Source organism: Danio rerio, chromosome 1, assembly GCF_052040795.2.
Source record: "Danio rerio strain M-AB ecotype USA chromosome 1, GRCz13ab, whole genome shotgun sequence".
NCBI classification, from domain to species: Eukaryota; Metazoa; Chordata; class Actinopteri; order Cypriniformes; family Danionidae; genus Danio; species Danio rerio.
Genome location: NC_141021.1, coordinates 38,805,976 through 38,819,000, shown reverse-complemented (window position 1 = coordinate 38,819,000; position 13,025 = coordinate 38,805,976). Strand labels below are relative to the sequence as shown.

General features: G+C 36.2%; 2 protein-coding genes across 6 annotated transcripts in view; one reads left to right on the top strand and one right to left on the bottom strand.

Annotated features, from left to right (window-relative positions):
- The window catches only part of LOC147846934 (uncharacterized), a 138,010-nt gene that overhangs the window by 29,734 nt on the left and 95,251 nt on the right, over window positions 1-13,025 (top strand). The window lies entirely within an intron of this gene.
- Window positions 1,664-3,460, bottom strand: pou4f2 (POU class 4 homeobox 2). Its single transcript, NM_212807.1, is given in 2 exon segments — window positions 1,664-2,663; window positions 2,968-3,460. Coding segments are annotated over 2 exon segments (1,155 nt in total). The 5' UTR covers window positions 3,190-3,460; the 3' UTR covers window positions 1,664-1,730.

The window sequence follows — 13,025 nt, the reverse complement described above, 5'->3', positions numbered from 1 at the left end:
AGACGTCTTTTTTAGGCAAACAGCAAGATGCTAAACTAACCTGAATGCTTATTTGTGTCTTGCAACCAAAATGAGAAACACTGCAAATTGATGTAAAAGGAAAACACGTGTAATCCACACAATAAGCAAAATGAGATCAAAAGCGAACAAACATTTAATTATTATTTACACATGAAATGTGTGCATGAAATCGTTTGAAACCTTCATTTAGGCCTGTTTGTATAAATAACCCCATTGAGAACGTTGAATAAAATGTTAAAATTTTGTTCTTTAATGAAACACATAGTTCAATTCAATTATCAAATAACTTAAATATACATCGATGTAATAAATTAATAAACCGATCCCGACAATTAAACCTAAAGCAACAGACATTACAGTTACCGCAGCTAAAACAGCAATACAGCAAATACCTGTACGGATATTTTATGTGTATGTCCAAATGAGATATTTACATTTTACGTGAATGCTTCCATGGAATTAATCTTTTTCATTAAGAAAACATTACTAAACATGGTGAATTTAACAAGCAACGACTCCATAATTATACGCGTATATTTTTACAAATAAATAAGCAGATAACACACATGAAAATAATTTAAAAGAAAATGTTCTCATATATCTCTTGATTGTGCCGTCAGGAGAACGAAAAACATGAATAAATAAAATTGGCCTGTTTCAAGCAGTTTCCCTGTTTGCAGAGGGCCACGTTTTCCTTGTTGTCTCAATATGATTTTCTCAAGCAAAAACGTGGAGGGAATCCCAATAAATATGTAATGAAGTAAACATTACCTCACATGATAAATAGTTCATAAGAAACATAGCCACGTTAGAGCGCAGGCGTATTGCAACAGATATTTGGCTGAACAAATCCCCTTACCAAAAAAGAAAACAATTGAGCCTCTCCTTGTGTTCAGTTGATCCAATATGTCTTATTTTAATAACTAAGAGGTCAGTTATAGCAAATTTACGTCCTAAATTCCCATGCCTTCACAAGAAAAATATGGATATTCTCATCCCCCATTGCCTAATTGTAGGCTATAGGTTTATCATTTATAAAATCACAGAAGTGTAATTAAGAAGACGACAGACAAAATTATGCATGTAACAGCTAAATCAATCATTTACAAGGAGCTGTTTAGTTATCTAATATTGTTGCAGAATTGTTCCTGGATTTAACAGGTGATTTCCTCTGTTTTCAGTAGTAAACCCTGATTCAACACAAGATTGAAGTGTGACATGCTGAGAGATAATTATTTCAAATGAAAAAAAAAAAAACTGTCCTTGTTTTGACCTGAATTTTTTTTTTGTTTGTTTGTTTTTTCTCCCTCAGGTTGATCAGTTTGGAATTACTGGTGTTTTGTGTAGCTTGATACACAATACTTTCTGGTAAATTAATAAAATGTGTTATTTTAGCTTCAGACAGGCTGTCTGGTTGAGGCTTAAAAAGTCTTGCTCCTCTCATACGGAAAGTGTGCTAGAATAAGTGAGGAAAAACGAATGGTCTTACTTGATCAGTCAAACGATCCTGTAAATGATTCCACATCCCCTTTGCGTAATACGTGACAGTGATTTGGTATTTTCAAATGTCTCTTTTGAATGTCATGAAATGTTGCTTCAATGCACAAGTTATTGATGATTAAAAAGGTGTGAGATAAGAAATATTTTACAAATCGTCTTTAAACAGTTTTAGGAGTCTCTCGACACGTTGTGTTGGTCTTCTACTCGAGCTAGACGCAGGCCGAGTATTTCATGCGTTTTTGTTTCTGCCTCTGGTTGCAAAACCAGACCCGCACTACGTTCTTTTTGAGGTCCAGCTTCTCTGCGATTGCTGCGATTTTTTCTGAGGATGGACGCGGCTGAATAGCAAAGTACGCTTCGAGGGACCTTTTCTCAGGGGCCGCGATGGAGGTCCGCTTCCTCTTCTTCTCGGCCCCGTTGAAGAGCTCGGGTTTGTTGAGTTTCTCCCGGTGCGACTTTTCTGCCTCCTCCAGCCAGGCTTGCAGGATGGGCTTCAGGGCGATCATGTTGTTGTGGGACAACGTGAGCGACTCAAACCGGCAGATGGTACTCTGGCTTAAAGAGCCAACGCCAGGAATCTTCAGGCTGGCCAGCGCTGACCCTACATCCGCTTGGGTCACGCCGAGTTTGATCCGACGCTGTTTAAAGCGCTCAGCGAATGCCTCCAAGTCCCTGGGATCTGCGTCCACGTCGCTCATGCAGCCCATGTGGGATGGCAGCCCATGGGCGTGAGCCATGTTGATGGCAGCTTGGTGCATGTGGTTCATGCCTGCCATGTGGGCAGGGTGCGCAGGCGTGGAGACCACCGAGCCGTCTGGCCCGGCCATGGCTCCGGCGAGGGCCAGTCCCGGGGTGATGTGGTCCAGCAGGTCGCCCTCCAGTGCCTGGTGCGGCTGGTGATGGTGATGGTGGTGGTGGTGGTGATGGCTCGCCAGAGCTGACGGGTGCGAGATGGGCACGGACGACGAGGAGGACGAGGAGGTGCACGGAAGCGTGTTCATGGTGTGGTAGGTTGCGTCCGGCTTGAAGGGGCTGTGATGAGGTGGGTGATGATGGCTTTTGGTCTGCGAGACTATATCCACCGCCGCCAGAGCTTCCGCGCGGGCCAACAAACTCTCATCCAATCCACCGAATATATTGCTCTGCAATTGCAAATAGAATGCACACATAACTGTCAGCAGGGAATTCGCACTCCACTCCGTGCTTTTAAAACATTTCCAGCATGTAAAAAAAAAGAAATCCGAATAAAGAACACACAAAACAAGACACATGCAACATCCCAGGTCATAAAAATTAATACGAAAGGCAAACCCGGCTGAATACATAAGTTGGGAGGGAAAAATGGAGGTGTTGGGTGATTTGCTGTGCAGACATGAAAAAAACATCAAGCAGAAAAAGTGGGCTGTCAAAATGTGCCTTTAAGCGGTGATTATGCAGAATACGTACCGGTGGGGTTGGGAGACATGCTCGGCGCATCGCCTCCGAGCTGCCGCCGCCGCTGCTGCTGATCGTGCTGCTGTGTCTGGACGAGGAGCAGGAGGACGAGGGCGCGTTGGAAGTCAGAGTAGAGGAGGAGGACGAGGAATGCAAGCTGGAGTACTTGGGTTCGGCCAAACTGGTGTGAGGCATGGCGAATGCCTGCTTGCTGTTCAGAGACATCATCATCATATTTGCGACCGAGCTTCGGCGAGTTCCTTTTAATAAGTTAAGACTCCGCCTTCTTCTTCGACTGGAGTTCAAGCCAGTCGCTGCTCGGAAGTCTCAAGTCTCTGGCGTTGCAACAAACGTGAAGAGGATGATGCACCAAGTCTCTAGATAGCTCATCTAGCGATGCTGCTGCCTAGTCTGAAAGAACGCGCTCTTGTTGGTCGCTCCGTTGCGTGCCGTGGCTTGAGACGTGTCGCGAGCGCCAGCAAGCCATGCAACCTGTCGGTAAACTCCTTCAAAGATCGCGTCAACTCTTATCAAAACGCTCCACAGAATTTTCCTCCGCCCTTACAAAATATCTGACATTTGTCACATCGGAAGCGGATGCCTTTGGTGAGTCTGTCTTTGCGCACGCTTTTAAAACGTTCGCAAAAAAGTTTCTCCCCTCTTCTCTTCGCGCAGATCTCCACAAAAATGACGCCGCTAAAACAATACCGTTCGTTAACCTTTATTCCGATTCTTGTTGAATTTGATTATGAGATAAAGGTGACAGTCGACCACATTCAATGCTGCGGGGACTCGATCTGTCTGTGCTCTAAGGCGAAGGGCAGGCTGCGTCTCTCTCTCTCTCTCTCGCTCACCCATTCTCTCACTCCCTCTCCTCTTATACACTCTCTCGGCTGTACCTGAAAAACCTTTCATGATTTATTATTCTTCATTAGCCACAGCGCCGCTGGGGACTCTGCGCATGGGCAGTTGCAATGACTGCAGCTGGTATTGTATGATACTTCAATAAAGTTATTGAGGAAACCACAATGGTTAAAAGGAGGAAAAAAAGAACAACAATGAATTGTATTCTAAAATCTAACATTTAAAGATCTTGTCAGTGTCATTTTACGCAATGACGGTAGAAATGTTTTCTAAAATGTTATTTACAAATTTAATAAGTTTATTGCTCTTTTGTACATTGGAAATACTTGATGTACATTTTAGCATTTTGATTTTTACTGAATACTGAATTATAACTTTGCAAAAAATATATATATATATTATAATGACTCCGCCATTTAAATCTTATATTCGCAAGCCTGGTCACAGAGAAACCGAATATGAAGAAATCACGATGGACAGCTCCATCATCGCTGTCCCTGTTGGGTGAAATAAATCAAAGCGAAACGCACGACGATCATTCCATTATAACCCAGTAATTTGATATACCGACACGCATTAAGCAAATTATGTCCTCTGAAATTTAAAAATATTAAATTCAAATTTCATTTACATTTGTTCGAGCATCACTCGGTAATTAACCTGTTTTGATTTTATCTACAAGCAAATACCTCGTGCTGAATTTATTAGTTTTCTCTGTTATTGAAATAATAAATAGGAAAGCCATTGAGATACCGTTGAGCGTGTGTTATGAATTTGATGTCTTAACAGAGCAGGCTATGTGAAGTATTTCATTAATGACACAGAAAAGCGGATTTTTTTTACAACTCTTTAGAATTTAATTGCAAACCCAATACAATTATATACTCGTCGCAGCGGGCTATTATCATATCTTCGCTCTAATTAGACTACTTCATCAGTGATTTAATTAAAAACCTTTAATCATGTTCTAATTAACAAGGCCAGTCTAATTTGTTTAATCTATTCGCGTCCATTGGATGGGGTAATTGATGCATCATAGCGACCGACTAGCCTCGCATGTAAAAAAAGTCCACAGATACACATTTTAACTTGAGCTAAAATATTTTAATGCATTTTCTTATTAAACGACAATGATGCGTTATAGAATGACACGCCAAGTCCTCAACTGTATAATGACAGTAATTAATTGATAACTGTCAATTATCTGTCACGAGCAAAACTTTACAAATTGTGAATGCATTGAAAAATCAGTTGATGCATTACGTTTAAATAATTGATGTCACTATGCATGTTTATCAGTGTCTTAAGTGATTGCTGTCATCAAATTGATACTAAATGAAAAATTAAAAACAGTAGTTGTTAGATAAAAATCACCCTTATACGTCGGCTAGCCTATATATAACATTAAAATGTACTGACAGATGTCTGTCGTTCTCTAAATGGTCTGAATTTAAAACAATTGTTTAGTATGAACCGGCACTGTAAAATGGATAAATTAATAATAAAAAAAATAACCAACTAAATCTAATCTATCATAATCAGGTTTTTACAGTCACAGACTCTTACACCGTGTCAACCTAACATTTGTCCCATGTCAATGGACCAGGAGCCGCATGGTACAGTAGGCTACCTCTCCAAAGGGAGGGCCACCCCTGGCGCGCTTGCTCAGGAGACTTCAAGGCCCAATCAATGTCTCCTTGTATATACCCAAAGACTGATTTATGATGAAACTTTAACGAAATCATTTATATTTCACCACCCCTAAATCGGCAAATGAAATTTTCATTCACAATGAAGCACACAAAAGTATATCTAACGTCAAATAAATCAACCGGGCTCCGTTCTGAGGCGATTGAGTTTGAGGAGTATTTTTTCTTTCTTTTTTTCTACTCACTGTAGCGTTATGAAGTGTATTTATCGTTGCTCAGCTGTAATACACAAGGTTAAAATAAATCTGACCTCAGCTAAAACACTAAGCGTCATTTGCGCGGTGCGCCCTATGTGCACAATGTACAACTAATTAATCGATTTGAATATAATTTCACTTGTTTAGACGTTTAGCTTTTTAACACATGCAAAACAATAAATAATTAATTTTTTAAGAATTCGTTTGCTGTTTTTAACCTCTTTTCATTTCTTTCTGTACCTGGCTTTCATTTGATAATATTGTGCTTCAATTTGTATTACCAGAAAGGTGCTTTTTTTTTTGCTGCCAGATTTGCAAAGATTTTTCTCCACCATCAAAAGCTATGTCCGCACACTCATAAACACACTTTTATTTTCCGCAATAAGAAAGAAAGGATGCTCTCATAGGAATTCTGACTAAAATTGAGCTTCACAGACATTTTCTTTTACATATAAATAACAGTGCACCAGAAGCAACAACCCAAAACAGGAGGATAAAAAAGGAGGAGGGGGGAAATAACAGCCAGACTTGATGTACAGTAGCTCAGGTGACTTGTTTGCTTTTTTTGACGTACATCAAAATCAAGGTATGCTGCTGTGGAGCTTGTGTGCTTTACACAAAGACATTCTCACGAGCATCCCTCAGGAGCCGAGCACGTTAACAATCCCAATTACATCCGGACCACCAGAGACAGCTGTTTTAATACCCAGCGCTCCTTTGTGCCACCAACACAGTCACTGCGAGCTTGCTCTAAGAACACAGGGACAAAGGATGCATCACCAGAATGTGACGGGGAAAGAGGAAAAGCTCGAGATAAAGAGTAAAAAGAAAGATTGCGAATGCGACGTGCATGTGGGAGTGTGCAGGATATTTAGAGAGAGAGAGAGAGAGAGGAATCAGGAATGTGTGTGAGAGAAGACACAGATTGTGTTTTTGTGTGAGAGAAAGAAAATCATCGCTTTCTTCTCAGTAGCAGTAATTCACAGCAACCTCTCAATATGCAGTTGACACTCACTATAGGAGTCAGCTAGCAGATGAACAAAGTACATGGCTTTAGCTATTAGTCTCACATAAGCAACATAAGTCCTTTTTTCGACCTTTAAAGAGTTAGTTCACACCAATATGAAAATCCAGTTATTTGATTATCGTCTAAACAATGTTTCAATCAATTAATCAATAGATAAATCAGTCAATATGAATGATCGTTCAAGGAGAAGTTTTCCAGCAAGAAGTGTATAAGCAAACATAATAAGAAGCTCAACTGCTTGGCTTTCGAGGACAAACCTCATTGGTACTTGCAGACTCTGAATGAATATGATTGGTTGCGTAATACTTGAGCTTCACTGACCAAATCTGAATACTGTAAATACTTTTAACTGATTAATGTTATAAATGTTAAAATATGTGAATGAAAGTATAAAATAGTTATGCTCATATGTAATTTGTTCATGTGTCATGTACACACAAACACACAAGCATACACAGTATATACACTCACTGGCCACTTTATTAGGTATTAGTACCGGGTTGGGCTTTTTTTGTTGCCTTCAGACTGCCTAAATGCTTTATGCCATACATTTACACAAGGTTCTGAAAATATTTCTGAGAGATTTTGGTCTATATTGACATGATAGCATCACAGTTTCTGTAGATTTCCCGTTCCACCACATCCCAAAGGTGCTCTATTGAATTAATATCTGGTGACTGTGGAGGCCATTTGAGTACAGTGAACTCATTGTCATGTTCAAGAAATCAGTCTGTGATCATTTGCATTTTATGAAATATTGCGTTATCCTGCTGCAAGTAGCCATCAGAAGATGGGTACACTGTCATAAAGAGGTGGACACGGTCAGCAACAATCCTCAGGTAGCATTGTGGTGTTAAAAAGAAAATATTTCCCTGGCACACCATTACAACACCACCAACCTGAACTATATACAAGTCAGGATGGATCCATTCTTTCATGTTGTTGACATCAAACTCTAACCCTACCATTCAAATGTTGCTGCAGAAATCAAGACTTCTCAGACCAGGCAACGTTTTTCCAATCTTTCATTGTCCAATTTTGGTGAGCCAGCGTGTACTTTAGCCTCAGTTTTTTGTTCTTTGCTGGCAGGAGTGGCACCCGATGTGGTCTTCTGCTGCTGTATCCAGAACTGCCACTCATTGAATATTTTCTCTTTTTCAGACCATTCTCTGTAAATCCTATAGATGGTTGTGTGTGAAAATTCCAGTAGATCAGCAGTTTCTGAAATACTCAGACCAGCCCATCTGGCACGAACAACCATGCCATGTTCAAAGTCACTTAAATCACCTTTCTTCCTCATTCTGATGCTCAGTTTGCAGATTGTCTTAACCATGTCTTCATGCCCAAATGCATTAAATTTCATTCATGTGATTGGCTGATTAGAAATTTGTAGTAACAAGCAGTTAGACAGTTGTACTTAATAAAGTGGATGGTGAGTGTATGTGTATAAACAAATGTAACCATGATGCTTTAAATTCACAGCGCCTTTAAAAAAACAGAGCGTATTATAAAGAAGCTCAGCGTATTTTATGATCATGTTAATCATCAATCCACTTCATTTTATGTGGTTATATGAGATTTAACTTTGTTTATAAGTTCAGTGTTCAATGTAACGTAAGTTGAAATGACTTAAGGTTATTCGATTCAAATTTAGGGTTGAGCTAAACGGCCCAGTTTCATTGTGTGTATTTATTTATTTTGAATATTTTGAGGTGACATTGTTTTGGGGATATAATTAATTTCACTGTATGCATGAGCTGAAGTTGCTGAGATTTGATTCAAATATCTTTGATTGTGTTCCATGGATGAATGAACATCTCATGTTTTGAATGATATGATGAGGGTGAGTAAATGATGACAGAATTTTCACTTTGGAAATAAACTAGACCTTTATTGTTGACAATCGAACCAGCAGTTCTTATTAACGCATAATATTCTAAGACACATTACTTACTCAAATATTAGTAAATCAACTAGACGCTTAGATTTGAGTGATTCTAAATGAATTACATGCCAAAAATGCTTCCACGACAGCAGTAACTACCAGCCAAGTAGCAAAAAGCCAGAGTCTCGATCTCAGTAATGTTCATCTAGTCTACGACTGCAGGGCAGAGCAGGAGAAGGTCAATCCTCATAATGATGTCACATACCTCTAGGTCCTCCAAATCAATATACTGTAGAGGGTTCACTGCACCTGTCATAGCATCAAATAAGGCACTGTTAAAGTATCACACCTTTGTATTGGTCTCACTGGATGATATGAAAAATATCAACTTCCCTTTTGGCATTATTCATTATTTAATTGTAAATCTGATGAGTTCAAGCCACCATAAACCATAGTAAATAAATAAATGGAAGAATCACGTGTTTTTTTTAATTGCTTTTTTGTATTCTTTTTTTTGTTTGTTTGTTTTTTTGTTTTTTTTTTTGTTTGTTTTTTTTTGCTGTCAAAGGTGCATCAACAAAGTATTGAGCTGTGAACTTATGTACTTGTGATTTTTCAGTTTTTTATTTTTAAGAAATTTGCAACAACTTAAAAAAAATATTTTTTTCACATTATCATTATAGGGTATTGTGTGAAGAATTTTGAGAAAATAAATGAATTTAATAAATTTTTTAATAAGGCTGTGACAAAAAAAATGGAAAAAGTGAAGCGGTATGAATACTTTATGGAGATTATCATTATCCTATATATATATATATATATATATATATATATATATATATATATATATATATATATATATATATATATATATATATATATATATATATATATATATATATATATATATATATATATATATATATATATATATATATAGTTTTTTTTTTTTTTTTTTACAATTGTTGCCTGATTAAACTCGTAGTGTTACACATAAAAAAATTACATATAGACAAAAATGGCTCTTGTTTAATTTATTAAGTTTAGATAAATCCTCTTTGCTGAATATTTATGGACTGTACTGCTTCATATATCAATCCAACATTGAAATCCTCGTCTTCTTCTCTCATTTCTCTGACTGTAGATGATAATATATAACATGTCATGGGTTGTCTAATGGTTGATGCTAATTGACCCCCTTTCCGCCACTCTTTGGCACAAATGAAAAGGTATTCCCCATCCTCTGATGCAGCGTGTCACTATCTGATCCAACAAATTAAAGAGCTCTCGCTTGTCACACTGTCACTGCATGCAGCCATAATTATCATTTCTCCCTGCATGCCATTGCCTGCCAAACACCTGATTTAAAGTTACACCCAAGTGCAACATGCCTGTATTTGTGTGACATGATTTGGAGAAGTATTTGCATTATGGTATCTGAGATGCTGGCTGTTTCTAGCACAAGGTGTGAGGTAAAGTGCTTACACATCATTGAATGTTTAAATGAAAACATGCAACCATAACTGTTCACGCTCCTGACATTTTTAGGTTATGTTTTATTTTTGGTGGTCTCCATTCTGACATACTTAACTAGCAGTCATTAGACTGTTGGGAGACTGTCGGCTAAGGCTTTATTTTGAGGGTCCACCATCATAAATTCGACTGACTATATGGTGGAGTGGTGCAGTGTCTTTATAAAACGTTTGAATTATGACATTTAGTTGCAGTTGTTAATCCTTAGAATAAGAGTACTGGATAAATCCTATGGGAAAATGTTTCATTCATAACCCAGGAACACAAAACCACTTATAAGGATCAATGAATGAATAAGATTTATTTGTTAGAAAAGGACAATATTTGGTACAAAAATATGACTATATGAATATCTGATATCAGAGGGTTCCAAAAAATCTAAATATTGAGAAAATTTAGATTGAGAAAATATATTGAAAATTTACAGATTTCCAAATTAAGCTCTTAGCAACACAGACTAATATGTCTGTGTGTATATATATATGTGTGTGTGTGTGTGTGTGTTTATATATATATATATATATATATATATATATATATATATATATATATATATATATATATATATATATATATATATATATATATATATATATATATATATATATATATATATATATATATATATATATATATATATATATTTTTTTTTTTTTTTTTTTTTTTTTTTTTACTATTATGTTGTTTACAGATAGGGGCGCTATACAGCGGGAGAAAAAACATACCTATTTCAAGGGCCCTAATTAGAGAGGGGGCCAGACACAATTTTGCCTGTCATGATATCTACTTTTTTTTTTTTTTTACAATATATTGCACCAAAATATATTACTTTAAATTATATAATTGTCATATTAAGACCATTTAATGCTCATTATATAATGGCAGAATAATATATCATCACAATGCAAGTGCACTTTTCCAAAGAACTCATAATATTTTATTTTTAAGAATATTTAATTTAAATATAGTAATTTTAACAATTTGATAATTAGGCATTAGAATCACAATGTGAAAATGCATACCCTAAATAAATAATAATAAATGTTAACAAATAAAGTGCAAGGTAAAAAGTTACAGAGGCTGCGGTATCTGCTACCTGATCTATTTTCAGTTGTCAGTCACCCACATAAAAATACTACAGTAATTTATAGTAAATACTACAGTGTTTTTAATAACTTTACTGACAGTTACACCCCCAATAGAGATAGAAAATGTTGCTAGAATTGGATTATGTATGGGCGATATATATTTTGCATCACCAAAAATGATCGAGGTCATGTCCATGTGTTGTGTGAAAAGTCAATATATTGATTATTGTAACAGGCCTAGACACAATCACAGTTAGGTACTGAAGGAGGTTTCTGCCATCACGTGATTACATTTTATAGTAAGGGAACCCATGTCAATATACTTTCCTGGGGGGTCAGGAACCATAGGAGCCCTGATTGGAGGTCCGTTTGACCTGTAATTTCATGGTTAACAGCCGCTGCACAGAAATTAAATTAAACAAAAATTATAAAAAAAAAAATTATTAATAATTGTTTCATTTTTTAAATTAAATTAAAAATGTATGACTAATTATTAAAAAATTAAAACTTTTCCAGCCAAAAGATTTTTAAAAATCATATTATGTTTATGGTATAATGTGTTAGGAGTAGGTCTGCACTATATTGGAAAAACTACACATTGTGATATATATATATATATATATTTTTATTCGCCGATATATATTGCAATATGAAAACAATTTCACTAGATGAGCTGAAAACATTTTTGGAAAGTATTTATCATTTTAGATTGATTGGGATTAATCTGCAGGGGAGTGCATATGCACACAATATAACAAATAATCTACAAGCATACTAAAACAGTCACCAGCAATCTAACCCATGCAGATTGATAGAGAACTATAAATCTAGATCCCCATTATTGCAATAGACAGAGCTAAAGCTGTTCAGGACTAATTACACAGACTATACACCTCTCAAACACACACATGGCTGAGTCCTGTTAGACTCGTGAACATTACAATGCTTTACCCTGTTTTTTTACCGTTGTTTTGTTTGTTTGTTTGTTTATGTTATCTGCTGCCTTCCTGAACTGACCAAACGCCTGTGTATTTGACTTCGACTCTGGATACATCTTTGTCTGCATACATCTGTTTTGCTCCTAATTGTGACCATTGCTTGCCTGACCATTCGCACCTCCCTTGTCAGCATCCACTTTACATAACACATATATAAATCCAATAAATAAAGGTATGCAAATTGAATAAACAGCATTTTATTGTTTTACAAAGAGATTTTACAGGTATACAGTAATTGTATAATCAAATGTAAAGTAATACTGCATAGTCTTTGTTTTATTAAACAATCCAATAAAATTAACCATTATTAAGTTGTTTTAAGTTATAAACAGTAAATTTTATTATGCCTAAATGCTTTTAAACCCCTTAAAACAGCCACAGGCCTCAAACAAACACGTGAGAAATTATAAGTTATTATCCAGACTCACAATGTGACTATTGCGAATGGTCATATTGCGATATCAATACTCAAACGATATATCATACAGCCCTATAGAAATATTGTTAAAGATTTTAAGCATATTTATTTATTGTTTGTTTGCCTTTATGTATATTCTAACAATGAATTATAACATTAATAATAATAAAAAATAACCAGATTTTGAAGAAAATACGTGTGTTAAAAAATGTCTACAGTCATCAATATAAAGTACTACTTTTTTCCATTACCCAACATTTTGTCTGAGACTATAATTTTCAGAAATATTTTATTGACTGTGATAGCTTCATTAGAAACATACAAACATTAGTATATTTTTAAGATATAAAA